This window comes from Lepidochelys kempii, chromosome 17 (assembly GCF_965140285.1).
Source record: "Lepidochelys kempii isolate rLepKem1 chromosome 17, rLepKem1.hap1, whole genome shotgun sequence".
Lineage (NCBI taxonomy): Eukaryota > Metazoa > Chordata > Testudines > Cheloniidae > Lepidochelys > Lepidochelys kempii.
The window spans coordinates 8231976-8259966 of record NC_136396.1 but is presented as its reverse complement, the minus strand read 5'-3'; the positions used below and the strand labels follow the sequence as shown (position 1 = coordinate 8259966).

At 45.8% G+C, this 27991-nt stretch overlaps 1 protein-coding gene and 1 long non-coding RNA gene across 3 annotated transcripts in view; one reads left to right on the top strand and one right to left on the bottom strand.

Annotated features, from left to right (window-relative positions):
• Nucleotides 1–6153, bottom strand: part of LOC140899746 (uncharacterized) — a 35121-nt gene extending 28968 nt beyond the window's left edge. The window contains exons 1-2 of one of the 2 annotated variants that reach the window (XR_013634781.1): nucleotides 5588–6153; nucleotides 4201–4271 (exon numbers count right to left, since the gene is read on the bottom strand). This is a non-coding gene — a long non-coding RNA (uncharacterized LOC140899746). Of the gene's footprint in view, nucleotides 1–4200; nucleotides 4794–5587 lie in introns of those variants that run through there. The other variant, XR_012155437.2, reaches the window with a different exon arrangement.
• Nucleotides 5698–27991, top strand: part of HNF1B (HNF1 homeobox B) — a 61520-nt gene continuing 39226 nt past the window's right edge. Inside the window, 5 exon segments of the mRNA XM_073315733.2 lie at nucleotides 5698–6407; nucleotides 6410–6527; nucleotides 20197–20396; nucleotides 25609–25873; nucleotides 27421–27659. Coding sequence (XP_073171834.2) covers nucleotides 6185–6407; nucleotides 6410–6527; nucleotides 20197–20396; nucleotides 25609–25873; nucleotides 27421–27659 — 1045 coding nt within the window. The 5' untranslated portion in view covers nucleotides 5698–6184.

The window sequence follows — 27991 nt, the reverse complement described above, 5'->3', positions numbered from 1 at the left end:
ACTGGGGCATGAAAACACGCCTACATTTTCTCATTCGATAGAATAAACATTTATTTCTATTGCAAATTTTGGGGGGCAAGGTCATGTGTTTGTACAGCACCTTGCACAATGGGGACCTGGTCCATGAGGGGGCTTCTAGGCTCTATGGCAATATATATAATGATAATTAAAATCTAACAGGCAAAATTGTCCTCTTGCAGCTTCACTGCAGATCTCTGATCCACGTGATTCCTTCTGCCATTGCCTGCGCACGTGCCCTAAAAACTTGCTTTCTGAGTTCATGCTAGGAATGTTCATGGGAAGTGAACATGAATGTGGCCAAAGCCCATTCTCTCCAAGGTTCAGCGGAATATCAATGGGAAATTTTTCTGCATTTACCCAGGTCTGCGTTAACTGCTTTTTCATGCCCCCTTAAAGGCCACAGTGGAGCATTTAATAGCCATAGCAAATAGCGTAGGCTGCAATGTTGCAGGTGCTATTCCTGTTCTGCACAGGAAACAGTTGAATGCAACCCTCAGCCAAATGAAAAACCCTTTTCATGAGGGTTTGGCACATTCATGTTGCCACTTCTTCTGGCTTTCCAGAGGTGTCATACTTGGTGCAGGCCTAAGATAATTGAGGGTGTTTTTGTTTTTTCTTTTAGATACTCTTATCACTTAGCCTTTCTTTACAGCACAGCAGACACTTCTCAGACAATGCGCTTTCCTCTAACACTCTGATCATACGCTTTTCTACTAATACACATTCTTACATCCCTTGATTTGCTCCTAAATTCTCTCCCCTCCTCTATTGGTCTCTCTGCCTGCAAAGAGCAATGGGGATTTACAAATGAAATGTTCATGAGCAGGTCTGTCAAATGAATAAGGGAGGGAGAGATCTCTATAGAGACTGGGCCCATAAGAAGTAAATTTTAAGTTACATGGTCCTTTCACTCCTGAAGCCCATTTCTGTATGTAGGACATGATCCTGCAGCCCTACTCTCCTGAGCATATGGGTTGGTCTGCACACAGAAATGAAATTGACTTAATTAAATCAATTTCAAAATCAGTGTAGTTAAATAGATTAATAGATAAGGCCACTGTTGCAATGGGAGTTCATGTTCAGCTGATTGTCTGCCTGCCTGCCTGCCATGTCCCCCAGGTCTGAGTTAACTGCTCCCAGGATAGAGTCCCCTGTCCTGTAAGTGTGTCCTATGTTCTTTGTTCATAGATGTGATTTTTTTTTAAAAGAAATTTCTGGTAGCCATATTAACATGTATATTGCTTGTTTGCACCCAGCTTACCAAATGATCCAGATTGCTGTTTCGGTGACCTGGCCTCTTCTTTATTTACTACTCCCCGACTTTGTGTCATCTGGAAACATTATCACTAATGATGTTTTGTTTTCTTTCAGGTCCTTGATTAAAAATGTTAAACAGTATAGGGCCAAGAACCAATCCTGATGAGACCCCATTGAAAAAGCACCCGCCCCGTGATGATTCCCTATTTACAATTACATTTTTGAGACCCATCAGTTAGCTATTTAATGTGTAATTTTTGTATTCTAGTTTTTTAATCAGAATATTGTGTGGTACCAAATCCAATACCTTGCAGAAGGCTGTGTGTTACATCCACACTATTACCTTTGTCAATCAAACTAGTAATCTGTTTTTGTTTTGTTTTTTTAAAGTTGATTTGACAAGTCAAAGAGGAATCTAGATGCTCTTGAAAATCCCCATGAGGTTCCTGTCTGCATCTTTAAGCGCCTAAATACCTTTTAAAAATCTGACCTCTGATCTTGTGTTTATTGGGAGAATTCTGAACCCCCACTCCTCTGAAAATCAGACCTCTCTTTTAAGGTGTCTCAAGGCAGCGGGGGCAGGGAATCAAAATTGAGGAACCTAAAAATCTTTTCACGTTCTGATTGAAAACCTTGGTCAGAGCTTCATGCCGCAAAATTTGCCCTGCTGTGCTGTAGACCATGGCCTCTCTTCAGTCTGATTGGGGTGTGTGCATCCCTCTATTGATTTGTGTGCGTGGGTGTTGTTTAAAATGACCTTGATTTTTCTTTTTTTGTTTGCTTTGTTTTTGCGGGGGGGGGGGGGCAAGGTGGGGTGGGGGTTGGCTTTTTTGGAGGGGGGTTGTTTTGTTTTTTGTCTTGTTTGTGGGTGAAAGAGTGTGCCGGTACAGAGCACTGGAGCCTCTCTTGAGTAATTGATCTGTTACCAAAGCTGAAGCATTTCCCCTCACCCAAGCGATTTAGGGCCAGAATTTTCAGAAAGGCTTAGTACTCACAGCCGGGGCCAGATTTTCCAAAGTGCTCAACCCCCCAGCGCCTCCTGTTGTGACATTTAACAGCCCAGGTTTTGCCCCCATTGTGCTAAGCACTAGTGAAAATCTACTCTCTCATTCTGGTGTCTGAATGGGAGCTGAGTTCTTATGAAAATCTGGCCTCAGTTGTGACTGAGCCCTTCTGAAAATTCTGGCTTTAAAGGGCCAGTGCTTTAGTGTTCTTTAGCTAGAGGCATTCCTCCCATCTCCATAGTACACAGGGTCCCTGCGTTGGGGTGTCACTTGGTATCCACATCCACTTTCTGTCCTCTGAGAGGTTTTGAAGCATAAAATCTGATGGTGGAGCCGGCTTTGAGACTTGGCTTGTAAAACCTGGGTCTATTTCCAATGTCCTAGTGCTACTTAATTAGGGAATAGCCTGGATTTTGTATTTTCTAACCCTGCTCCTGGTTTCTACACGGAGAGGGAAAAGGAAGGGAAATAGATCTGGCCACTTCACCATGGAGGGAGATGATTTCATTTGAAATTGACATATCTCTACCCCAATCCCCCAAGTACTTCTGTAACAGGGTCCCAGGGTTAGGATCGTGTGGGGTGGAAATTCCTGAGGAGCACAAACTCCAGAGAACAGCTCACCAGGCCTGCAGAAGGGAGGGATGGTATTGTGGATGGATCTTTTACAGTCTAATTACAATCCCACCAAGGAGTTGAGATTTTCTTGGACTTGGACTTCTCTGGCCCTGGTGCAGCAGTGGGAAGAGAACATTAGCATTAAGAAATGGGGGCGGGATTGCCAGTGAAACGAAACCAATCCCCATTTAGAAAAAGCACTGGGAAAGCCAGGCTAAAAGGCACTGGATGCAAAGAGCAGCAGAAGTTGTAGCAGAAATTGGTTTTACGCGGGGGGGGGGGGGGGGGGCAGATGCTCAGATAATGCTCGAGGAGCTGCAGCCCCTGAGTAAGGGATGTAGTTTTAAGGCGAGTGGTTTGGGTTTTTTTTGTTTTTGCTTTGTGTTTTTTGTTTTTTCCAGTGAAGTGGTTTGCCTCTGCAGTGCTGGGATCCCACAGTCCAAAGCACACCCTGCTTCCTGTTTTTGAGTAGCTACCCACTGGAAAACAAGGAAGAATAAAGAGTCAAACAATTGGCGATCCGTTTCAAAACTTGTTTATTGAGATCCTATTTCACCAGGGCAAATAGCGCGGGGTTGTTTATCATTTTAAGACTCCTTTGGTTGGCGTAAGCTCTGAGGCATTCGGCCCATTGGCTCGCTCCGGTATTGTATACGTAGATCATGCCACAAAACTTAAAATAATACAGGGCGACCAACCATTTGAAAACCAGCGCCGAGTCTAATCGATAGCTAAGGGAAAGGGATCGGTGTGTAATTATGCAGCCTAGAATCCGAGCCTTTCAATTCATCAGCAAACTAGGTAGGGAGCAGACCAGGCTTCAGGAGGGCCCAGAGATGGTGAAATAGAGACGGGAACACGTTGCCATGTTAGGTATAAACGGATCTCGGGCAGGTGGGAAAAGGGCAGGCGTGTTTTATTCATGAAATGTCGCCAGGATCGCCTCTGCCCAGCTGCGTATTTCATAACTGTGCAATCCCAGAAGAAATCCAGGGAACGTGCAGCTTGGGCCAGGAGGCCTCGCTAGACCCCACTGGGGGAGACTAGATCTCCTGGAGGGGGGGGTGTTTTAACAAACCTTTTGAACTTGCTTGTTGCTCGGCTAACTACTCCCTTGCTTCAGGAGATCACAGCCCAATGATCTGTGTGAACGCTGCTGTTTCCACTTAGAACACGCGGCGAGGACCAGATGGATTCGTTGGGTTCCTACTAACGTACCTTAAGCCCAGTGTTTTCTCCCAAATCCTCTGCCACTGGAAAGAAAAGATTTACCCCCGCCCCCAGCGCGCCTTTCTCCTACCTGCTGAACGAACGCGACGAGCTGCGCCCAGTGCAGTTGTATTTGGGCTGAAGGAGGACGGGTAAACTGGACTGCAGGCAAAACAAACCAAATTGTCCTTGTGGATTTAAAACTTCAGTGGATTCTCTAGCTTTTTTCCCTCCCCACCCAGGCTCGAACATTTTTTAAGAGCTCCTTTGCTTCCGGGAGTCCAGAATAAACCGAATTCCTAGTTTGAGTTACTTTTCCATTCCCTCTTTCGATTGTTTCCTATTTCGTATGATTTAATCCTTTTCCGAGATCGTTTTAAAAAATAACCCGAACCGAGTACATTTTACAAATCCCTGGAGGGACCGAGGGAAAAAAGGGAAATGAAAATCTCTTTACCTGGGACGGGAAACTAAACTGAGTTTTCCACCCCCGCCACGAACTGTCGTGAAACAAGAAATCTTAATTCGTTTCAAGATCAATACATTTAAAATCATAGCTCGAAGCGTTGATTTTTGTTTTTAAAATAGCAGTTGGTTAATGCCGGGGGGAAAAAAGCATTTTCTTTACCAGCATTTCTGAGTGCAAAATATTTCCTGCGTTGAAATGCAAAATAAAAACAAAACAAAAAAAACACCCCACGGATTAAAATAAATACAGCGTTTTTTTTTAAATGTCTAAATTAATTCGATCTTTTTAAAAAAAACAAACACAATTTAAACACTAGTTTGCGTTCATTGTTTTATTTTCATATCAACCGTGCTTTTAAAATGTCGGTCTGTTTCAAAATTCTTTTGCAGATACAAACCCCCAAAGGAATGCTCCCCAGATATTTTACCAAATGCCCCTTTTTTATATACAAACCGATTTCTTTGTTTTAGACACACGCAACCTCAGACAAACATCCGATGGCTAGACAGACAGACGGCTACCACTGGACTCATCCTGTGTTTTTTTTCCTCCCCTCTCGGCTTCAGCAACGACACTCGTAATAATCCCAGTGACTAAAATCTGCGCAGGTGAAGACCTAATATACACGAATATAAACCACTCCCTTTGGTTTTTTCTCTTCCTCTGGGTTTTTGAAGTTCTTATTTCTAACCCCTACATTTGATTCCTCTTCCAATATCCCCATGAAAGGACGTGAGAAGGGAAAGTCCTGCTCTGCAGAAGGAGACAGTGGGTTTGGTCTGCTTGCGCTTTTTCTTTTTAATGCAAACGCTTCGATGTTGTTTCTGTTAACAAGCTCCGACCCTCCCTCAGACACCAAATCCACATGAAAATACCAATGAAACCGAAAAGCCAAATGCAATCTTCCCCCTTGATTTTAATGGGTATATTTTGCAGACTCCCTTTCATCTGGGTTTCTTTCACAATCTGACCTGCCACCCCGCACCACGCCACCACTCTCCCATCTCACCTTTCCTGGGGCAGGTAAAGAGCTCAGTTGAGAGGCTGGGGCTTTGGGTTGTTTTAAAGAGCTTTGAGTTGTTTTGATCGAATTTACCTAATTCCTCCTCCTGGCCTCCCAAGCCGCAGCGCTGCTGCAGAAGCCTGGAGCTGGTGCACTTGGGGCTGGCTGCCTCCTTGCCCAACAAGTCCAAAGTTCAGCTAAAGTTTGGCTGATAAAAACAGAACCAATCAAAAGGTTTCAGCCACCCCTATAAACACAACGAACTCCGTCAAACCCAGGCCCAGAGCAGCAGCTCTTCTTTTCTCTCCCCCCCCCCCCAAACCTTTTACCCACTAGCCCCCTTTCCATTTGCATCCTGCAGGAATGACTCTCCCTTCCCACTGATTTGCATATCTTATATTGCCTAATGGAGGAGATCATGGCAAGGTAGAGGTCTGCAGAGCCCTCTCAAAGGAGATTCACCAGGGCACGGAGGAGGAGCAGGTGTCTGGGGCTCACGGGGGGAATCCAAGACTTTGGGGTGTTTTTTAACTTACCTTCCCTCCCCCCACCCCACCCCTACCCTACCCCCCCCCTTCTCTCTCTCTCTCCCCTCCTGGTAAAATGGTGTCCAAGCTCAGCTCTCTGCAGCAGGAACTTCTGAGCGCTCTTCTCAGCTCCGGAGCCACCAAGGAGGCGTTGATCCAAGCCCTGGACGACATGGTGCCCACCACCAGCTTCGGGGTGAAGCTGGAAAACCTGCCCCTGTCCCCAGGCAGCGGGACGGAGGCGGACAGCAAGCCCGTCTTCCACACCCTCACCAACGGCCACAGCAAGGGCAAGCTGTCCGGGACGAGGGCTCCGAGGACGGGGACGACTTCGACACCCCGCAGATCCTCCGGGAGTTGCAGGCGCTCAACACGGAGGAGGCCGTAGAGCAAAGAGCGGAGGTGGATCGGATGATCAGGTACAAACGGGGCTCCCTCTTCTTCCCCCCCCCCCCCATATGCCTGCTGCCAGAGGCCCAGGTGGGCTGTAGTCCCCTTGCATTTCTGCCCCCTCCCCGGACTCTTAAACCCAGGTCACTCCAGCCCCTGGGAACCTGCCCTTCATGGTTCCCCCCCACGCAGGTAACTAGAGAATCGATTTCTAACCGCGTGTAAATGCAGCAGGAGACCCCGCGCCTGCCAGGTCATTTTCTGCCCTCCCCGCCCCGCGCTCCTGGCGTGCTGAGCCCAGGGCTCGGGCCCAGAGAGGGCACGTGTAAATCAGTAAATCGGAGTGGGGCTTTTTTTTTTTTTTTTTTTTTTAACGCTGAATTCCACGAAATTCTGCTCCTTTGAACTCCACTTTGTCCGAGCGGCTGTCTGCGCCCATCCGCGGTTGCTGGGCGCCTCAAACTAAACTTTAAAAAGGAAGGAAAATCGACCCGAGGAAGTGGCGATGGGCTTGCTTGTGTTTTAAAAATTGGATTTGAAAGAGTCTCTTAAAAACTCGCTCCCGCTCCTATTTCACACCTCGCTTTGAAACCACACACGAGCAGCCCCATACCGTGCAGCTAACCAGTAAGGTGAGGATCCTGGGATTCTTTTCCTTCCCAGTGGATTCGCGGTGGGGTTGGGAAATTTGAGGATGGAGTTAAATAGAAAATAAAAACGGACTCTGAGCAGATCCGCGCACTTCCGAGCGAGCCCGGCTGGGACGTTGGCTAACAAGGAATAAAACTTTGGAGTAACTTTTCGCGTGGAGAGCCGATTCCTTGCCTGGAACCGGGGGATGCTGATCAAACGCTGCGACGCTTCCCCGACCTCTGTTGCCCTGACAAGGTAGTTAGTTAGTTAGTTACTAATTATCCACGTCGTTCATTGTTTCTTTTTCTTTAGCAAAATATCAACTAACCCCAGCCCCGGCCCTTTACTAACCCCAGGGACTTGAACACACCAGGAAAGTCTCTAGCCGAAGGCTGCAGTGTCTTAGCGTAGAAGCGAACAGAGAAAATACTTTTCAGGCCGCTGGTAACTTTTTTACTCTTTTTATTCTGATGCCTAATTAGTTTAGCATAATTTAGCCCTTGCTAAAAACCAGCGGAAACAGCCAGACCGACCCGTGTAACTAACGAATCACTGGGCACGGGTGGCAGGACGCATTGGCGGCTCGGAGTGGGTTTTAGGGGCTGGTGTGGTTCCGAAGCGGCTTGCTAACTGGAGCAGGGGATTTCTGTGCAAAGCGGGGCTGCTCTGGGAGGGAAGCAGCGAGCGAGCCGGGGCCCCCTTCTCTCTCCGCGGGGCGGGGAGAGTTGGACCCAGCGGCGGCTCCCCACTTCTGGGCCGCGCTGGCGCTTGTTGCCCTGAGAGCTGGCGAGGGGATGAAAGCCGCTTTGGGAGGGCCCGTCCCGGGCGTTACCTGCAACCTATCGCCCGGAGCAACCCGAGAGCCGCCCGCGGGCTGCCCCCTTCCCTCCGCGCGCTCCGGGGCAACCCCAACCGGCCGCACCTGGAGCTGGGGGGGGTATTAATTTATGTCTATAAATCATCAACCGAAAGATACACACGGGGCTGCGCCGGGGCTGCGGGGAGAGGCGGGTTATTCATTGGCGAAGCTGTAAACCTGGGGGGGGGGGCAGAGGAAAACCCCAGGCGCGGGTGTTTGGGGTTTTTGTTTTTGGTTTTGGGTTTTTTTTTTTTTTTTGGCCTTCTCTTATATAAATAAACACGCCCCGGAGCTGCCGGGCGGCTCCTCCAGCGCCGGGCTCGCCTCAAAGGGTGCCCAGGAAAGGAGCGAGCCCGGCCGGGGAGGGCCCGGGCCCTGAGCCCAGCTCCGGCCGCTGCCAGGCGAAGGAAGGGGTGAGAGGGGAAGGGCCGGGTCGGGACTCGCGGGGGGGGGGATCGAGCTGATTTAACCCCCTCCCCCCACAGCCCTGCAGGCGGTGTCGCTGCCCCAGCCTGGCCGCGGTGCGGGCACCCGGTCCCTGGCGAGCCTGGGGCCAGCGGGGCGCCCCGGGGCCGAGAGTGGGGCGCTGCCCTCTGACTATGGGGACGGGGAGGACATCAAGGCCATGGGGGACCTGGGGCGGGGGTCCTGCCTGCGGGTGGGGGCGGAACCCCCCCGCACAGCCGGGTATCCTCAGCAGAAGCCCGCTGGGACTGAGGCCGTCGGGGACCGGGGAGCGCTGCGGTCCCAGAGCGGGACATGCACTCCCGTAAGGCAGCGAAATCCCCTGCCCCTCCGCCTAAGGGGGGAGAGACGGGGGGGGGGGGGCGGGGGGAAATGCACGGAGGCTCCCTCCTGTTTGTGTCTAAATCGGGTATTTCTAATGCACCCCGCTGTAGTCCCCAAAACCTACAGATTGCACGTCTAGTTACCTTGATTTAAATAATACAGAGCCTCCAGGAGCCCTAACCCTGAATAACCATACAGCATAACTCCAGCAGCATTCAGTCAATCTATCAGACAGGGATTCACCTACAAAGCTCCTTTGCACCCCTCGGGAAACACCCTCAGCTCTCTCCACACCCTCTATCTATAATGGACTATAATGCTCTGTGTAGGTGTATCTGCACCCCCTTGTTGTTTTGTGGTCCTTTGTGGGGCCTCAGTCTTGGGCCCCTATTGTGCTCTGCACAGGGCTTGTATGTCATCTGCAGACACTTTACAATCTGTACATCTGAGACAATGGGGGTGTGGGGGGGGGGAGAGAAGAAGGCCGATTAGTTTAATAGTTCCTTAAAAATGACTCCGCTTAGACACTGGTGAAGATGCATTGATCAGAACAGAACATTTTTCTGTAGTGTTCAGGGTGTTTTCCAGGAGATTCGCATTCCCTATCTTCATTTGCCGTGGTGTGCTCTCCTGCCCTTTGGTCCCTGGGATTCTCTCAGCACTCTGGCTGGAGAGGCCAGGTGTGTGACAGTCCACCCCACACTCCTCTCAGCTGTTCATTACACCTGTCTCTTATGGTGTGCCCTCTTCTGAAGTAGGTGAAGGTCTGAATTCTGCCCCCTTTCCCCAGTGACACCTGTGTAACATCCCTAAAGCTGGTAGGTTTGCTTGGACAATAACTCTGGGCAGAGTTTTGCCCTTTCAGTTCAAAGCTTGCCTCCAGTGCAAACAAGATCCATCACTGTGCAGCAGCAGCCAAAAAGCGAACAAAATGTTGGGAATCGTTAAGAGAGGGATCGAGAATAAGACAGAAAATACCATATTGCCTCTATATAAATCCATGATAGGCCCACATCTTGACTACTGCGTACAGAAGTGGTCGCCCCATTTCAAAAAAGAGATATTGGAATTGGAAAAGGTTTCAGAAAAGGGCAACAAAAATGATTAGGGGTATGGAACGGCTGTCATATGAGGAGAGATTAATAAGACTGGGACTTTTCAGCTTGGAAAAGAGATGACTAAGGGAGAAGATATGATTGAGGTCTATAAAATTATGACTGGTGTGCAGAAAGTATATAAGGAAGTGTTATTTATTCCTTCTCAGAACACAAGAACTAGAGGCTACCAAATGAAATTAATAGGCAGCAGGTTTAAAACAAACAAATCGAAGTATTTTTTCACATAATGCATAGTGAACCTGTGGAACTCCTTGCTAGAGGATGTTGTGAAGGCCAAGACTATAACAGGGTTCAAAAAAGAACTACATAAATTCATGGAGGATAGGTCAATCAATGGCTATTAGCCAGGATGGGCAGGGATGGTGTCCCTAGCCTCTGTTTGCCAGAAGCTGGGAATGGATGACAGGTGATGGATCACTAGATTACCTGTTCTGTTCATTCCCTCTGGAGCACTTGGTATTGGTCACTGTCAGAAGACAGGATACTGGGCTAGAGGGACTTTGGTCTGACCCAGTATGGCTGTTCTTAAGATCAGGCACACTTCCCTGAGGAAGTTCTTTTGCAAAGAACTCCCAGTTTGCTTTAAGCGGAGCCTTTGTGGTCTTGGTCATGTAGGTATCAGTGACATAGGGAAAGATAGCAGAGATGTCCTGGAGGCCAAACTTATGATTTGGTAACAGATTAAAATCCAGGACCTCCATGGTGGCATTCTCCGAAATGCTTCCAGTTCCGCATGCAGGGCCAGTTAGACAGGCAGAATTGCAGGGTCTTGATGTGCGGATGAGATTATGGCATTGGGAGGAGGGATTTAAGTTTATTAGGAACTGGGGAACCTGTTGGGAAAGGAGGAGCCTATACAGGACCTAGATTGCTAGCATGTAAAATTCAAAAGGTTGTAGAGGAGTTTCCAAACTAAGGGCTGGGGGAAAGCCAACAGATGTGGAGGAGCACATGGTTAGGACAAACGCATCCCTTAGTTGGGGACTTATTAAAGGGGAGATTTTATAACCCAGTAAAGAGGAGAGGATAGAAGTTGATAAAGTACAGGTGGGAAATGAAAGGAAACAGTCAAACAAAAAAGAGCCCCAATCAATTACATCACATAAAGGCAGATAACTAAATATTGACACAGTTTGTAAGTGTTTGTATATAAATGCAAGAAGTCTAAATGGGGATATTGTTATAATTAGCATCACAGAAACTTGGTAGAATGATGATAACCAATGGGACATGGTAATACCAGGGTACAAATTATATTGGAATGACTGAATAGGTTGCTTTGGGGGCGGGAGTGGCACTATATGTGAAAGAAAGCCTAGAATCAAATATAGTAAAAATCTTCAAATGAATCACATGGTACCACAGAATCTCTCTGGCTAGAAACGCTTGAATAATAAGAGGAGGAAGCAGTAGAAGTACACTGCCAACCACCTCACCCTCATGGTGACTGTGAAATGCTCAGGGAGATTAGAGGGGCTATAAAAACAAAACCTTCAATATTAATGGGGGATTTCAACTCTCCCAATAGTGACTAGGAACATGTCACCTCAGGATGGGATGCAGAGATTAAGTTTCTAGACACCATTAATGACTGCTTCTTGAAGCACATATACCTGGAACCCAAAAGGGGAGAGGCAATTTTTGATTTAGGCCTAAGTGGTTCACCGGTTCTGCTCCAAGAAGTGAATATAGCTGAACCGCTGTGTAACAACGACCATAATGTAATTGAATTTAACATCCATGTAGGGGGGGGAAATACCAAAGCAACCCATTCCAATGGCATTTAACTTCAAAAAGGGGAACTACATGCAAATGAGGAGGCTGGTTAAATGGAACTTAAAAGGAACAGTCACAAGAGTAAAATGCCTGAAAGCAGCATGGAAACTTTTTTAAAACACCATCATGGAGGCTGAAACAACATACATACCTCTAATAATAATTAACAATAAATATTTAAGTACCTCATGAGCAGGAAGCCCGCCAAACAACCAGTGGGACCACGGGATGATTGCAGGGCTACAGAAGCACTCAAAGGAAGAACTGTCTATTGAAGAGAAGCTAAATGAATTCTTTGATTTGTTCTTCACTGCAGAGGATGTGAGGGAGATTCCCACACATAAGCCATTATGACAAATCTGAGGAACAGTCCCAGTTTTGAGGTGTCAATAGAGGAGGTTTTGGAACAAATTTTTAAATTGAACAGTAGTAAGTCACTGGGACCAAGTGGTATTGACCCAAGAGTGCTGAAGGAATTCTGATATGAAATTGCAGACCTACTAACAGTGTTCTGTAACCTGTCAATTAAATCTGTACCAGATGGCTGGTGGATAACTAATGTAATGCCAATTTTTAAGAAAGGTGATCCTGGCAATTACAGGCTGGCAAGCGTAACTTCAGTACTAAGCATATTGATTCAACCGTAGTAAAGAAGAGAATTATCAGACATTTAGATGAACAGGATATGTTAGGGAAGAGTGACATGGCTTTTTGTAAAGGGAAACCATGCCTCCCCAATCTATTAGAATTCTTTGAGGATGTCAACAAATATGTGGACAAGGGTGTTTCAGTGGATACAGCATACTTGGACTTCCAGAAAGCCTTTGGCAAAGTTCCTCAGCAAATGCTTTGAAGCAAAGTAAAGAGGGATGGATCAGTAACTGGTTAAAAGACAGAAAACAAAGGGTAGGAGTAAATGGTTAGTTTTCACAGTGGATAGAGATAAATAGTAGGTATCTGTACTGGGACCAGTGCTGTTCAACATATTCATAAATGATCTGGAGAAAAAATTAAACAGGTGGCAAATTTTTTGAAGATATGAAATTACTGAAGATAAGTCCAAAGCAAACTGCAAAAAGTTATGAAGGGATCTCACAAAACTGGGTGATTGAATTTCATCTGCCAGTTTGTTGCCCAATGTTGATAAATGCAAAGTAATGCACACTGGAAAACCATAATCCTAACTATACATACAAAATGACGGGGTCTAAATTAGCTGTTACCACTCAAGAAAGAGATCTTGGAGTCACTGTGGATAGTTCTCTGAAAACATCTGCTCGATGTGCAGCAGCAATCAAAAAGCGAACAGAACGTTAGGAACCATCAGGAAAGAGATAAATAAGACAGTAAATGTAATGCCACTATATAAATCCATGGTACCCCACACCTTGAATACTGAGTGCACTTCTGGTTCCCCCAACTCAAAAAAGATAGATTAGAAATTGGGAAAGGTACAGAGAAGGGCAACAAAAATGATTCTGGGTGTGGAACAGCTTCCATGTGAGGCGGCATTAAAAAGACTGGGCCGTTCAGCTTGGAAAAGAGACAACGGGGGGGACAGACATGAGAGAGGTCTATAAAATCATGAGCAGTGTGGAGAAAACGAATACAGAAGAGTGTTGTTCACCCCTTCACATAGCACAAGAACCAGGAGTCACCCAATGAAATGAATAGGCAGCAGGTTTAAAGCGAACAAAAGGAAGTACTTCACACAGTGCACCACCTGTGAAACTCATTCCCAAGGGATGTTGTGAAGGCCAAAAGTATAACTGGGTTCAAAACTGAACTAGCTGAGTTCATGGAGGACAGGTCTATCAATAACTATTCGCCAAGATGGTCATGGATGCAGCCCCATGCTCTATGTGTCCCTGAGCCTCTGACTGCCAGAAGCTGGGACTGGAAGACAGGAGATGGATCACTCGATAGATTGCCCTGTTCTTTTCATTCCCTTTGAAGCATCTGGCACCAGCCACTGCTGGAAGGACACTGGGCTACATTGGTCTGACCCAGTATGGCTGCTCATACGTACTGGGAGAGGGAGCTGGGGTATAAGAATAAGTAACCATTTCAGTTATGCTGAACTAAATCCATCTCTGCTGTGATTCCATTGACTTCCATTGGGTTTTGCCTAAGGCGTTGTAGTAGTCACCCTGCCACCTCTGGTCAGAAAATAATAGTTTCTGGCACAATCCCCACTGTGCCTTCTTCTGTGTGGCCCCTTCTGGATAGTGCAGCCACATCTACCAGGCTCCTATTCTATCCAAATGTAAATCCTCTTAAAGACCCACTTCTTCCATGCTGCTTACAGTGACTTTGGCTTACCCATATCTAAATTGCCTTTTGCTGTTTGACTTCCCTTGTCTTCGGCCTACTTGTCCACTTGTGATTGTGAGCTCTGTGGAGCAGAGATTGTCCTTGAGAGTTGGGATGGTGCACAGCACATGGCTGGGGCTATCCTCAGTAAATAATCATAATTAATAATGATGACTGTTGAATGACTCTGGCTAAGAGGGACATGTGACTGCTACATGCAAACAATAGGAATTTGCTCTGTGCACGAGGTGCGCAAAAATCCCCCTATAACTGGAAGGTGAGGCGAGAAATGGCTGGCGAAATATCTGCTGGTGTAGAGGCAGCCTTTCGATGTAGTATAAAGAAGTCTGTTTAAAATAAAAGGGTAAGGGTTGACTGAACATCACACACCTTAGGAGCTTTTAAGCCTTTGCGTGTGTACCAAGAGATACAGATTAGATAGACGGTCTATGCAGAGAGCCTGGTTTATAATCCAAGAGTATAAATTCTTGGCATATTTCTCTGAGGATGTTGTCAAGAGATTTATTTACCTCTTTTCAAGGCTGGAGTGGGGGAGCGGGGGTGAGAGAGGGAGGGAATCCTTGGAAAGAAGCTTCATGTGACCTCAACAATGCAACTTAGCTATGAACAGGCAACCTCCGCTCAGAAGACTAGGCATGGTTTTTAGAAAATCCCTGGTTTGGGTCATACATTCACAGACAAATTATTGTTAGTTATTTTTACTTAGGGATGAACTTCCAGTGACGTCAATAGGAGGAGTTGGATGGACAAGGAACGCAGGATCAGGCCCATTATCTGCTTTGAGAAAACCATGGAATGCTACGCATGTGGAGGGAGTTAAGGTCCAGATTCATGGTGGGGGGTCAAGATGTTCCATTCACACCAGCTGAAGATCGGGCTCCGAAAATCTAGCTTAATTTAGTATGAAGTTAACCAGTTTCTCTTAGAAATGCTGAGTTACTCTATTTTAGTAACTTTATTGTTCAGTAATTTTATAAAATCATTCATCTGAGATAAGCCAATGACAGCCAAAGAAAATCCGTATACAGATTGGAAGCAGTGTGGTCTGTCTAGTGGGTAGAGCACTGGATTGGGACTCAGGAGATCTGGGTTCCTATTCCTGGCTCTGGCCTTTTGTGTGACCATGGGCAAATCACTTCCCCGCCCTGTGTTTGTTTCCCCTTTTGTAAGATGGGAATAGTGATACTGCCCTCCTTTTATAAAGCAGCTTGAGATGGAAGGATAAAAAGTGTAATATAAGAGTGTATATATGAGTCACCTCCTGCTCTCTTCGTCATCTTCCCAGGTAACAGGAAAGCAATGAAGCTTTCTTGCCTCTTACAGTAGCCGTGGCTTTTATAGGTAATTCTCTGTATAATCTTGAATGCTCTTCCCCTTTGGTAAATAGAACCCAGCTCTTAAAATGATGAGCTCTTTAAGAATCTTTAAATAAATATGTGCGATAAAATGATTCCTCTAGAGGAACACAGAAGCAAGGAAGGGCAAGTCTTGTGAGCCAGACGTTCAATTTCCAGCAAGGGCCAGCCACATCAAGAATAGAGGCTGTGACCAGAGTAGTTTACAGTTTTTCTGGATCTCTGTGTACCTGTAATCCCCGTGCAGAGTGGGAAAGACCTGGCTAGATTAATGTGGATTTGCAACCAAGACAGACTGCTGCTGGATCACCTTGATCATACAGGGAGAGAGGTGACCCATAACAAAGGAATAAATTGGGGAGAGCCAGCACTATCTGAACTTTGATAATAGGAACCCTTCGGGATTCAGTCTTCCCATAGCTAGGGGTAGTTGCGATGACAGCACAGAGCCAGGTAGAACTGCACAATAATCTGTAGGGAATAATTGACTGAATAGATTTCTTTCTCTTCATAAGAGATTCCCCCCCTCCCCCGATGTATTCACCATTCCAAATTCTTCACTGAACACTTTCCACAAATGATCCTTGGTTGGTAGGGTGTTTTTTGTTTGTTTGCTTGCTCGTTTGTTTGTTTTGCAAGCATTTCATTTAGGATGTTCAACATTTGAGATATTTTGGCTAGTGCTGACTGGAGGCAGGTCATGTAGCATTGTTTCTGTTCACTGGCTGGATTAGTGTAACCCTTAAAATCCAGTCTGTGGTGGTGGTAAAGTTCCAAACTCACTTTCTGAAAAAAGTCTCTAGTACTGGCTTAAAGCTTACTGCTTAGGTGAATATTTCCGCCAGTCTACTCGCTTGCTACACTATAAATGGAACGTGATGTAGACACAGCTGGGGCAAGCCAGTTATTATCATCTTTAATTCAAGTGTCTATTCCTGTAAGAGATTTGGGGGGAATGTGTCATCTCTGTTGATGAAGTATAAGAAATGTGAGGATGTCACCCAAATTAGGGACGATAAGCGCAGGACAAATACCTCTGTAGGAGGAGGATGGGAGGCATTCCTGGTCCTGATTGTCTTTCCCACTGATTTCATTGGCTCCACTTGCAGATAATACAAATCAGATTTGACTCTACAATTTTTATGTTGGGGGAATGGGGCAGCTCGGTTTTCTCACCATGAATGAAGATTTCCCCAGATGGTCTGGATCTGGAAGTCTGTCACAACCCTAATGTAACGGTGTTTGCTACAGTTAAGTGTTTGCAGGATTGACCCTGTAAGCACATGAATAACTCAACTTATGGGAATAGTTCAATTGAACAGTGCTTCCCTGCTCAGGTTTTTACAGGTTTGAGGACATGGCATGAAATATAGAGCAGCAGTTTCAACCGGGGGTCTGGGGCTCCCTGGGGGGGCCATGAGCAGGTTTCAGGGGGTCTGCCAAGCAGGGGTGGCATTAGACTTAATGGAACCCAGGGCAGAAAGTTCAAGCCCTGCCATGTAAGCCTGGGTCCCTGAGCCCCACTAGCTGGGGCTGAAGCTGAAGCCTGAGCACTTAGCTTTGTGGGGCTCCCTATGGCATGGGGCCCCAGGCAATTGCCCTGCTTGCTACCCCCTGATGCTGGCTCTGGCTTTTAATCTACTGGATATACAGAAAAACAGTTGTTGTGGCATCAGGGGGTCATGAAGTTTTTATAGCATGTTGGCAGGAGGGAGGGGGGGAGGACTCAGAAAGAAAAAGGACCCCCGATGTAGAGCAAAGTCAGTAAGTTCTGAAAACTCACAATTACGGTAATTACAGTTGCTGGTCAATGAGACACCACTCTCAAGCCACCTTATATATGTTCTGGGTCTTTCTGTATTTCTATACATGAGTCTTTCGATATTTCACTGATGTGTGGATTGTCTCCGTCCAGTTCTGTTTAAATAGACTTTGAAAATCATTTACAATCATATAATTTAATTTTGACGCTGTTTGTAACAAACCCTTAGAAACCAATGTTTTCCTCCATCATATGTGCGCACACGTTTGGTATTGAGGAGGGCTGTCCTTAAGCGCTAGGTTATGGCAGCGTATCTCTTGGGGACGGGGCCCACCTTTTTGCTCTCTGTTTGGACAGCGCCTAGACAGGGACTCCTAAGCACTGGTGCAATAATAACAATGTGTAAGTATGTATCATACATACCATGATGTCATATGAATGAATGAATATGTAGGGAAAAAGTCACTGACATACTCCTTTTGAAAAAGTCACCAAAATAATTTGAGGAACTTCATTAATGGCTGGAGCAAAATTAAGGGGTAGGGTGTCAAATTTTGAGTCTGCTATACTGTGTTGGATCCTGCATTCCATAATCAATACACCCCAAACTCCTATTATTATTATTATTTGATTTAATTATTTATTATTTTGTTATTTTTATTACAATAGCATCTAGGAGCCCCAGTTATGAGCCAAGACCCCATTGTGCTAGGTGCTGTACAAACACAGAACAACCACTGGGAATTTTCAGTACTTTGAGAAAGCAGGATTGGGCGTTATTGTTAAATAAAATAGTTATTGTTTTAGAGGGGAAATGAGGGAAAAGTGCACTATTATAACAAAATTTTTCCGAACTCACTTTCACATTGTTTACCAGTAGCTTTGTTTATAAGCTGCTTTCAGGACAAAAGGTAAGAAATCTATGGGATTTTTTTTTCCTTGACAAGTTGAAGGATCCAAAATAACAAATAAATTTAAAAATGCAGTTGGATGGTTATTCCAAGTAAAATATTAGAATATCTCATTATTTTAGTGCACAACTGTGACCAAGTTCATGATCAAAAATGGTTTTTCAGCATAAACCACTTCCTTGTAATTCACCGTCCTTGTCTATAAAAATCCAATCATCTTAAATAATTGAAATGTATTTTTGGGTATTAACCTGTCTTTACAATAACTGCCCTTAGCAGATTTAACAGTATTTACCATGTAATGTATTTATTTAGAATGATATGCACCCCAAAAAAGAATGATTGGCCAGACACTGGAGGTGCCCTGGAAATAATTTAAAAATACATTAAAATCAGGTCCTGATCTTGCAAATACCGATACACATGCAGCCTTGCAAAGCCCAAGCATTAAAATCATGAGACGTGGCTCAAAAATAATCAGATTTTAAAAAATAATAAATTTGTCTTCTGGTTTTTAAATTAACAGTGTATTGGGCTCATGTTTTCGGGCTTTCTGCTGGCTACCATGAGGGCTGAAAATATGACTTTTGTAAATGAAAGCTGAGATTCTCACATAACCACTTACTCCAGGAGCTGAGAATTTAAGGGAAGAAAACAAGAAATGTTTGTGATAAAATCCGTAACAGCTGGCAACACTGCTTACACACTGAGTACCCTGGTTGACTGCAAGGGAACTATTGAGAGTGTATAAGGTTACGCATGTGCCCGAATCCACTGGAGAATTTGGGGTCTTCATATTCAACCATAATTACAGTGCAGCACTACAATCCAATATAACCTTCCACGGATGGAACTCAGAAGCTCAAATCACCTTCTCCCTCCTACAGTTCTCCAGGCTTATAATTTCTCTCATCCTGGTTTTAAAAGCCTGGGGGGAAACGTGAGCTTTGCAACATGCCCTGAAGGTCCTCAGAATTGGGCTTTTCAGACCCAAGTCCAAATGTCTGCTCTGACTTGAAACAAACTTTCACAAGCTCTGCCCTGTCTTGGCCTGCTAGAGCCCAGAGTTGTGAAGCATCTGCTGGGCTATCTCTTTACTCAGGTTTTGGAGAAGGCAGCAGGATCATAGGAGGGCTTAGGAGTAAGGTGTGAGTCTCGCTAGTAATGAAGGGCGAAAATACTTACCATTTTAAAGCTATTGTTGGATGTAATTTGTAACGCACCTTAAAGCTGCAAAGGTCTGGGTCTCAACAAAGGCAGTGTTCTGTGCTGTCACACTCCCAATGATCTTCAGTTCTTTTGGGGATCACTCATTAATGCCGTGTGAAAGGGCATAGAACAGAGGCTAGGTAAAAAGAAAAATGTCCAATTTTCACAAAATTAGAAGTCTTCGCTATCCGCTGTGTTTATGGAGGGAACTCCCATTATGGAACCTGGAGCTCCCTGTTGTTCCTACATATCAAGGAGAGGGATTATTATTACCATTACTACTACTCAGACTTAATGCTTCTGTTGGATCTTTTGTTCAAGGATGATGGATCTCAAAATGCTTCATTAAGCCTTGCAACACCCCTGTGAAGCAAGCAAGTTTTATTTCTATTTTACCTATGAGTAAACTGAGCCACAGACCAAGATTAGGTGGCTAGACAGAGGTGTGAAGCTGGGAATGGAACCTAGAGCTCCGACTCTGTCCCTTGCTTTAACCACTGGACAACATTATCAAATTTACTTTTCATCCAGCTGAGGTTATTCCTGCTGGAAGCGGGATGTGACCGGAAGGCGTAAATTTGTGGATCAAATACTAGAGGGTCAGATTGAGATTAAGGGACTGATCCTGCCCCCTTTGGAGTGAAGGGTCTTCCAGGGCAACAGGGTGGGATCTGTCCTTGTGCAGGGCTCATGGATAGAGTGATTTTTAAGGAGGCCGACCCATCATCAGTGAAACTGCCCAACTTGGGCAATTGCAAGGAAATCCTGTTGTGGGGTTTGGGATGCCCACCTGTAATGGATTCTGGCTTCCCTCGTGCATTCAAAAGGCCTAATGCTGCCATCCTACTGGTAATAGATTCTTAGCCATCAGCCTGAGGTTTTTGTCATTGGAATAAGCTCACCCTGGGCACCCCCCCTCCCAGACCAAACTCACTGTTTGTTTCCCCTGTAGTGAGGACCCCTGGCGGGCGGCGAAAATGATCAAAGGTTACATGCAGCAGCACAACATCCCCCAGAGGGAGGTGGTGGACGTCACAGGCCTGAATCAGTCTCACCTCTCCCAGCACCTCAACAAGGGGACACCTATGAAAACGCAGAAGCGGGCAGCCCTCTACACCTGGTACGTCCGGAAGCAGAGGGAGATTCTCAGACGTAAGTAGTCTGCTTACTTACAGACTAAGTTCCTTCTGGCCTGGGCGCCGCGGCTCGTTACCATGCAGATCTGCTCTGAAAAGTTCCGTATAGTGGGGCTTCGTGTTTCTATTGATACCTCGGTCCAGTCATGCACACGTTTGGCTTTAAACCCCTGATTTAACAGGGCCACATGGTTCAAGTCAAGCACGTGCGTAGTGATTTGCTGCATAGGCATGGATTTACATGCTTAAAATTAACCAAGTGATGAAAATGCTTTGTTGAATCAGGGCTTGAGTCTCTCGGTGGTTTCTGTATCAGATGTTCTCAGTCCATCAATGAAATGAAGCAGGTAGAAAATGAATAATCCCCCCCTTTTTTCATGCTCAAATCATAGCTTATTGTCTTACTGAGACATTTCATGCCTTGAAGCATGCATAACGTCCTGATTTAGCTGTCCATGTGATCACCACAGCTCCTTGGTAGTGCCATTACTCAAAGGATTATACTGCATTTTTGGTGCTTTGTTTGAAATTTTACTGCATAAAATTAAAAAAAAAAGAGATGCATCTTAAGTACATGTTTTTTGAAAAAGCCCATAAGAAATACAGTGAAGCCCAATGAGCAGCAACGTTCAACTTCCATATAGCCCCCATTAAAATCACTTTGAATTGCCCCATGTATGTGTTACAATTAGAACCAGACAAATCATTCATAAGGAACACCTGATTTAGATGACTTTTGCCTTTCTGTCCGCAGCTTCTCACATTTATTCATTTTTCACAAATATGTGGGAAATATTTTCTTCAAAATATTTTCTTCAAATAATCCTTGGTCCTTGGCTTGTTTCTGAACAGTTTGTTGGGAGGATTCTAAACTCAAGCTGATTTGATTGGACACATAAGTCATCTGATATTATTTCTGTTCCCGGATTGCAAGGGTATGACTCTTAGAATCAAATTTCTGGGGGAGAATACTTGTGCTCTTTGGCCCCAGCTGAGCCTAACTCAGATACCGTGAAGGGTCCCAGCCGCTTCAGTGGGGTTAGTCATGTGCTTCGTTAGGCACATGCATAAGTATCTTTCTGAATTAGGGCCTCGGAATATTTTTATAACGCTTGCTTAAAACTTGCTGTTGCCCTGGATGTTCCAATCAGTGAACTTATTTGCGGCAGTATTTGTGGGAAATGAACCCTTAAAAAGGGGGATGTGAACACAGCAGAAAAAAATCTGTTTTTTCAGAGATGTGACTACTTGAGGAAATCTTTTTGGGGCAATATTTTCCAGTACTCTAGCTTATTTTCTCTAGCAATATTTTCCAGTACTCCAGTACTTATCATGTTTGCCAGGCTGTTAGGAATCTTCCCCTGGATTCTTAAAGTGGCAATGACAAATGCCTTGGACAAAAATTGTAGTTTTAATATATTGATAGAAATATAGTTGTCAATTTAAAAAAAATCATTGAAATCAGCTGGGTTTTTTTGCCTGAATATAAACATGCCTCTGCAGTGTTTTACAAACCACTGGTTGGTTACAGCCTTGTGCTAATGCATGAAAATCAGAAAGTTTAATATATTGGATAATGGAACAAAGAGCAATAATGAGTGTAGGTTTATATGGTGAGACTCACGCTCATGCAGAAGTGCAATTGAGCACACCTTAAGCTTAGGGTTTGTGGGACTTTAAATGGTGCTGAAACTGATGAATTTCACCCACAAAGACTAGGCCTTGCCAGAGAAACTGGTTACTTCGTGATAGAATTAGTCAGCAGGTGATGGGAGCTCAGTGAACATGACATATTTGGATCTTAGTAAAGCATTTGCTACAGCATCTGTGAGAGGCCAGGAACAAAAAATAGAAGCAGGATCGACTGATGAAGTCTGATTCTGATCCCATTGGTGGGATTTGTCATTGAATTCAGTGCGAATGGGAACAGATCCTAGAAGTAAATACGCATAACTTTTAAGTGATCAGTAAGTTGGGGCACATGAATTTGCACATGTTTGAAGGAGGGAGATGATTTTGGGGGTAGCTTGGGGTGATGGGCTGAAATTAAGAAAGAGAACTTTCCTGCGTGGACAGGGCAAGGGACTCAGTGACCTCGTTCTTGACTAGTCTGATGTCCCTGTCGAAATGAAATGAAGTACAAACTAAATGAAGCAAGCAGCCAGCCCAAGTGGTGGAAAGTTAATTAGAATTTTAAAATTCTTTGCTTTAATGATCTAAGGCCAAGTTTGTAGCTGTATATGGAAGGACAATAGTGTTTCCTCCATCATTCCTTTTAAAGGAGTATGGCCCCTTTTAAAACAAAAATCCCTAAAATTCCTGGGTGCTGCATTTCCATGTTTCCTGCAGTGATTCTTAGGCAATGAAGAATGCAGAAAGGTTTCAGGTTGTTCCTGTGGCCTTCTTTAACAATCCCAATCTCGCTTGTGCCATCGAGTTGAATGGCCCCACAGACCTCGACTTTACTCATGTAATTAGTCCTTACTTCTGCAATTCATCTCATTGAATCCAACGGGGGCTATCCACGTGAGTCAAGGTTTGCCGGGGTTGAGCCCTAAACTGTGTCTTAACAAGTAGTTCAAAACTTGTCCTCCCAACGGGATGGAGTATCGGTCTATTTCAGGAAGATACGGAGTCCAGAAAGTCTTTCAAACTGAATGTCATTGCTTTGAAAATCCACCTAGAGGGAAAAAATACCAACCTCCTGCTCCAACCTTGGCCTCTGTTTTCTGCTTCTCTTGTTGTTGTCCCAAGGGAAAAGCTATTATAAAAAGAGGGAGAATTTCCCTGCAAAACCGAGAATAATAAAACCGGCCATCAATCTCCCTTTACTGCTGCGCTGACAGGCCCCAGCTCTGTGGCAGGCAGGCATGGAAGGTCACCCGTTCTCCTCATGCCTCTGCTGAGCTGCATTGCCCAAGGTGTTCGGTTTTGGAAATGGCGATCCCGCTGCATACATGGGTTGATTTAAGCTTCCTTACTGCTGTAGGAGTGTGTGTGTGTTTCCCATTAATTTGAAATGGAGCTGTATCAAAGGAGGGGAGTTCTTTAGGAACAAAGAGAGGCAGAATTCGGGGGGGATCTTTGAAGTCTGACTGCCTAACTCATAATGTATTAGTCTAAGTTCACAGAATCCCCCACCCCCGAACAAGTACACGGCAGGCACAGAAAGCCAGGCCATGAATATGTATGGCCTGCATATGACTTCTCATTAAGGGAGCTGCCACACAGCTCAGTGAGGCTCATACATATCCATAATAATTTTAGAACATGCATCTGCGGCTGTGTCTTGGCATAGGCATGGGAAGGCATTTCGCAGATTAGCTGCAGTCGCAAGATGGAGAGGTGAAGCTCAGAGAAAAGCCACATATTCGGGAAAGCTGGACCTTTGCCCTATGGAACCTTCTCTGAACTGCCAAAAATTCTGAACTTCCCACCCGCAGTCGTTGGTCATTGTCTTGGGACTCTGCACTTCCAGGTCCCAGCTTGGTGCAGAGGGGAGAGAACCTGGTCTCATAAGATTTCCAGCCTGGCTTTGCAAACTTAAGAGATTTGCACAGAGAATCTTCCAAATCCTTGGATGCGTTCTCTGAACTTTGAATGGAACAACTGACCCTTTCAGATTAGCCCATGGCTACTTGATTATTACTGCATACTTGTAGCATCTTGAGGCCTTGACGTGGGGCTGGTCTACACAATGTTAGGTCGGCCTAACTACATTGCTCAGAGCAGTGAAAAATGTCACACGCTGTGCGATGTAATTAAACTGAGCTATGCTTCAGTGTAGACACTGCTGGGTAGACTGAAGAATTCTTCCATCCACCTAGCTACTGCTTCTCGGAGGGGTGGATTTACTACAACAATGGAAGAACCCCTACACCTAGTAAGAGACAGTCCCTGCCCTGGAGAGTTCACCCTCAAGACAGACAAATGGTGGGCGCTGGGGGAACTGAGGCACAGAGAAACTGAGTGACTTATCCAAGATTGCCCTTGGCACCTTTCTCTCGAGTTGATATCTGCTCCATTTTGAGAAGTTGGCTATTTATTTTTTATGCAACTGAGCCCCTCTGAAACATTACTGAACAGATTCACAGCACCCTGCTGAGAGAAGAAACTGAGGCACAGATAAGGGGAGTGACTAGCCCAATTGCCAGCCTTCCTTGAATGTGTCCTAACCACAAGCCATTCCCTATCTCCCCCTTCCCACCAGGGTAATAATCTGTAAAGTGCACTGATGGCTCTATATAAAACATTGAAATTAGGGGTTACGTTTAGTGCTCAGCTACATTCGTGTCAATCCAGAGCAAACCCACTGAAGCCGGTAGCTATTCTGGATTGGCACTGGTGCTGCTGAGTGCGGGATGGGGTGTGGAGACTGGAACTCTGGGGAAGCCCGTTGGAAGGGTAACGTAAACCAGTCTAAAAAGCATCAAAGATGCAAACAGCTCACCCAAGAGAGGGTCCATTAAAAGGTGTCGGGGTTGCCCTAAAGGGCCAGCCTTGGTCTTAGTACATGGTTTTGTGCAAGGGCTGTTCACAAGTCTGTATTTCATGTTTTTCATTGCTAGGGAGTGGGTGGGTTTGGGAAAGGCAGGGAGAAGTGGGTTCCCTCTCTGATCCTGCTGGTATCCAGATTGCTGCCTGCAAGTAAATTGCCTATTGTTTCAAACTGCAGTCCTGCTAAGGCTCTTTAGGAGAAGAGATCAATGGCACAGACTGAAGTGATTAGCCAGCCCCAGTCTCACACATCCAAGGATAACTTTATTGACCTTTCAGTTGATGGCAGTGGTGTTTGGCTGGTGTGTACTGTGCTGGGTCTCAAAATTGTTCATGTGACTTTGCTAACAAACAAAGCAAAGAAATTGGCGTCAATGCAGCAATCACTGGGTGATAGTCTCTGGCCCGTTTTATGCAGGAGGCCGGACGAGATGGTTCCTCCTTATCTTAAAATCTACTGTTATTTTTATTTATTATTTATTTGTATTGTGGTGGTGGCCAAGAGCCCCATCCACTGACCAGGGCCCCCTGGTGGTAGGTGCTGTACAAACAAAAAGATAGTCCCTGCCTGAAAGAGCTTAAAATTTCAGTATAAAACAGACAGCAAGTGGATACAGGGAGGCAGATGGGGGAGCACAAGGAAACAATGTGACGATATGAATATGAATGCAGGTTATTTTCTGAGTGGCAGTGGCTACAGGCCAGATCAAATCTGCTCCTTTCTCTTTCAGAATTCAACCAGACAGTCCAGGGTTCTGGAAATATGACAGACAAAAGCAGTCAGGATCAGCTGCTGTTTCTCTTTCCAGAGTTCAATCAGCAGAACCAGGGCACGGGCCAGCTCGAGGACACCTGCTCTGAAACCCCCAGCAAGAAGATGCGACGGAATCGATTCAAATGGGGGCCTGCCTCGCAGCAAATCTTGTACCAAGCCTACGACCGGCAAAAGAACCCTAGCAAGGAGGAAAGGGAAGCCTTAGTGGAGGAATGTAACAGGTAAAATGGCACTGAGTTGGCTCAAGAGAATATTACTCTCCCCCCAGCTCCATTGTCTCTCAATTAGCTGGAAAGCCTTTGTTTAAAAAAACAACCAAACCAAGGAAGCCCCAAATCCCTATGGTCCTAGGCTTCTAGTTGGTGCTGTTGGAGAGAGGGAATCTGCTATACTTAATAGGAGCCTGGCTCCACAGATAAATGACAATCGAATCCTGGAAAATATGTTCCATCACTTCCCTTCTGCACAATTCTTCAGTGAAGGCGCCTGTCAGCATAGTTAATTCACCTCCACGAGAGGTGGTAGCTGTATGGATGGGAAAAGCCTTCCCAGCAACGTAGCGTTGTCTACACCAGGGGTTTGGTCGGTATAACTGAGTCAGTCGGGGTGGGAGGGGATTTCACCCCCTGTGAGTGACACTGTTATACCGAGGTACATTTCCAGTGCAGACCTGGCCTGAGCATAAATTCTTTCTTTCCCCAAAAGAAGATGCGATGGGCCTGAGTTCAAGGTTTGGCTCAGACATTCCCCAAGGCTTCTGTGCATGTGCGTGTATTTCTGTTGATTGAAGCTCTGATCCAGAAGAGCAGCCAAACATGTACATAACATGAACATGAGCAACACCACTGCAATCAAGGGGACTATTCAAGTGTTTGCCATTGAACTAGGCGCTTACGGCCTCTGCTGGATCAGGGCCCTGTACAGGCCACAGAGTTTGGATCCGAATCCCAGCTCTTTCCAAGTTCAGTGGTATCCACACACAGGGTTAGGGTTTGGGTTTGTGCCCATCCCGAATGCCAAGTTTAGCCTTGTTTAGGGAGGGGTGGAAAAATCAGAACCACGCCCCCCACCAGCCCAACCCTTTGCCCATTTTTACACCCAGCACAAAATCAAACCACTCCTTGGGGTTCTCAGATGCTGAGAATTACTTTTATTTTATTAACTTTTTTAAATGCTGCTTTGGACTAATAGATCTTGGCCACGATTGGAACTGCAGCTGCAAGGTGCAAGCAAGGGCAAGGAGAGGAAGGGTCAACCAGTGCCTTAGACTGGGATTTGGGTTACAGGGGTTCAATTCCCTGTTCTTCCCCCACCCAGAATTCCTGGGTGACCTCGGGCAGGTCACGTCGTCTCTCTGTGCCTCAGTTCCCCATCGTAAAATAGGGCAGTGCCATAATCCCATTTCACCGGGGTTTAGTGAGGATAAATACCAAGAGGTGATGGACCAGATAAGTACCCTCCATGGACGGGTGATCTTATAAACACCTACAAAAAATGTCTTGCGAAAGAGTGTGATCTAGCTGATGTGCTGCTGTTTCACCGTGTGGCCTTGGGCAAGTCACCCTTCCCCATTCTGCCTCGGTTTCCCCACCTGTAAAATAGGGGTTTTGCTTCATCACCTACTGTGCAGAGATGTCACGGGGATGCACTCGCTATTGTCCTTATAGTGCTTTGAACCAGTAAAGGGCCATGGAAATGCGATGTATCATTATGGACTTCATAGCAGCAAGTGACCCATTCCAAAGTGTTCTCTTCATTCCCCACCTAGGGCGGAATGTCTCCAGCGAGGAGTGTCCCCCTCCAAAGCGCACGGGCTGGGATCCAACTTGGTGACGGAGGTTCGCGTCTACAACTGGTTCGCAAACCGACGGAAAGAGGAGGCTTTCCGCCAGAAGCTGGCCATGGATGCCTACAGCACGAGCCAGCCACACAGCATGAACCTCCTGCTGTCCCACAACTCACCCCATCACACGCAGCCCAGCTCTTCGCCCCCCAGCAAAATGGCAGGTAAGTGAGAACCTAACTGTGTGCAAAGGGGAGTAGGAATCGTTTTTTCAAACCGCTTCTTAGTGTATGTGGGGAGAGAAGAGTGATCTTGTGGGAAGCAGGAATCTGGAGATCTAGCTCTGTTGTCTCTGTGAGCTGGAGTGATTTTAGTCTGTTTCCCTTGTCTGTAAAATAGGGCTAGATTCCCTAAGTGACAGGGTGGTGGTGATGTGGCTTGATGCAATATTGTCTGTGAAGAAGAAGGATGAGCTTGTTGTGAAGGCACCAGACTGGGTCTCGGGAGGCGTGGCTTCCATTCTTGGTTCTGTGACAGATTCTTTTTGTGACCTTGG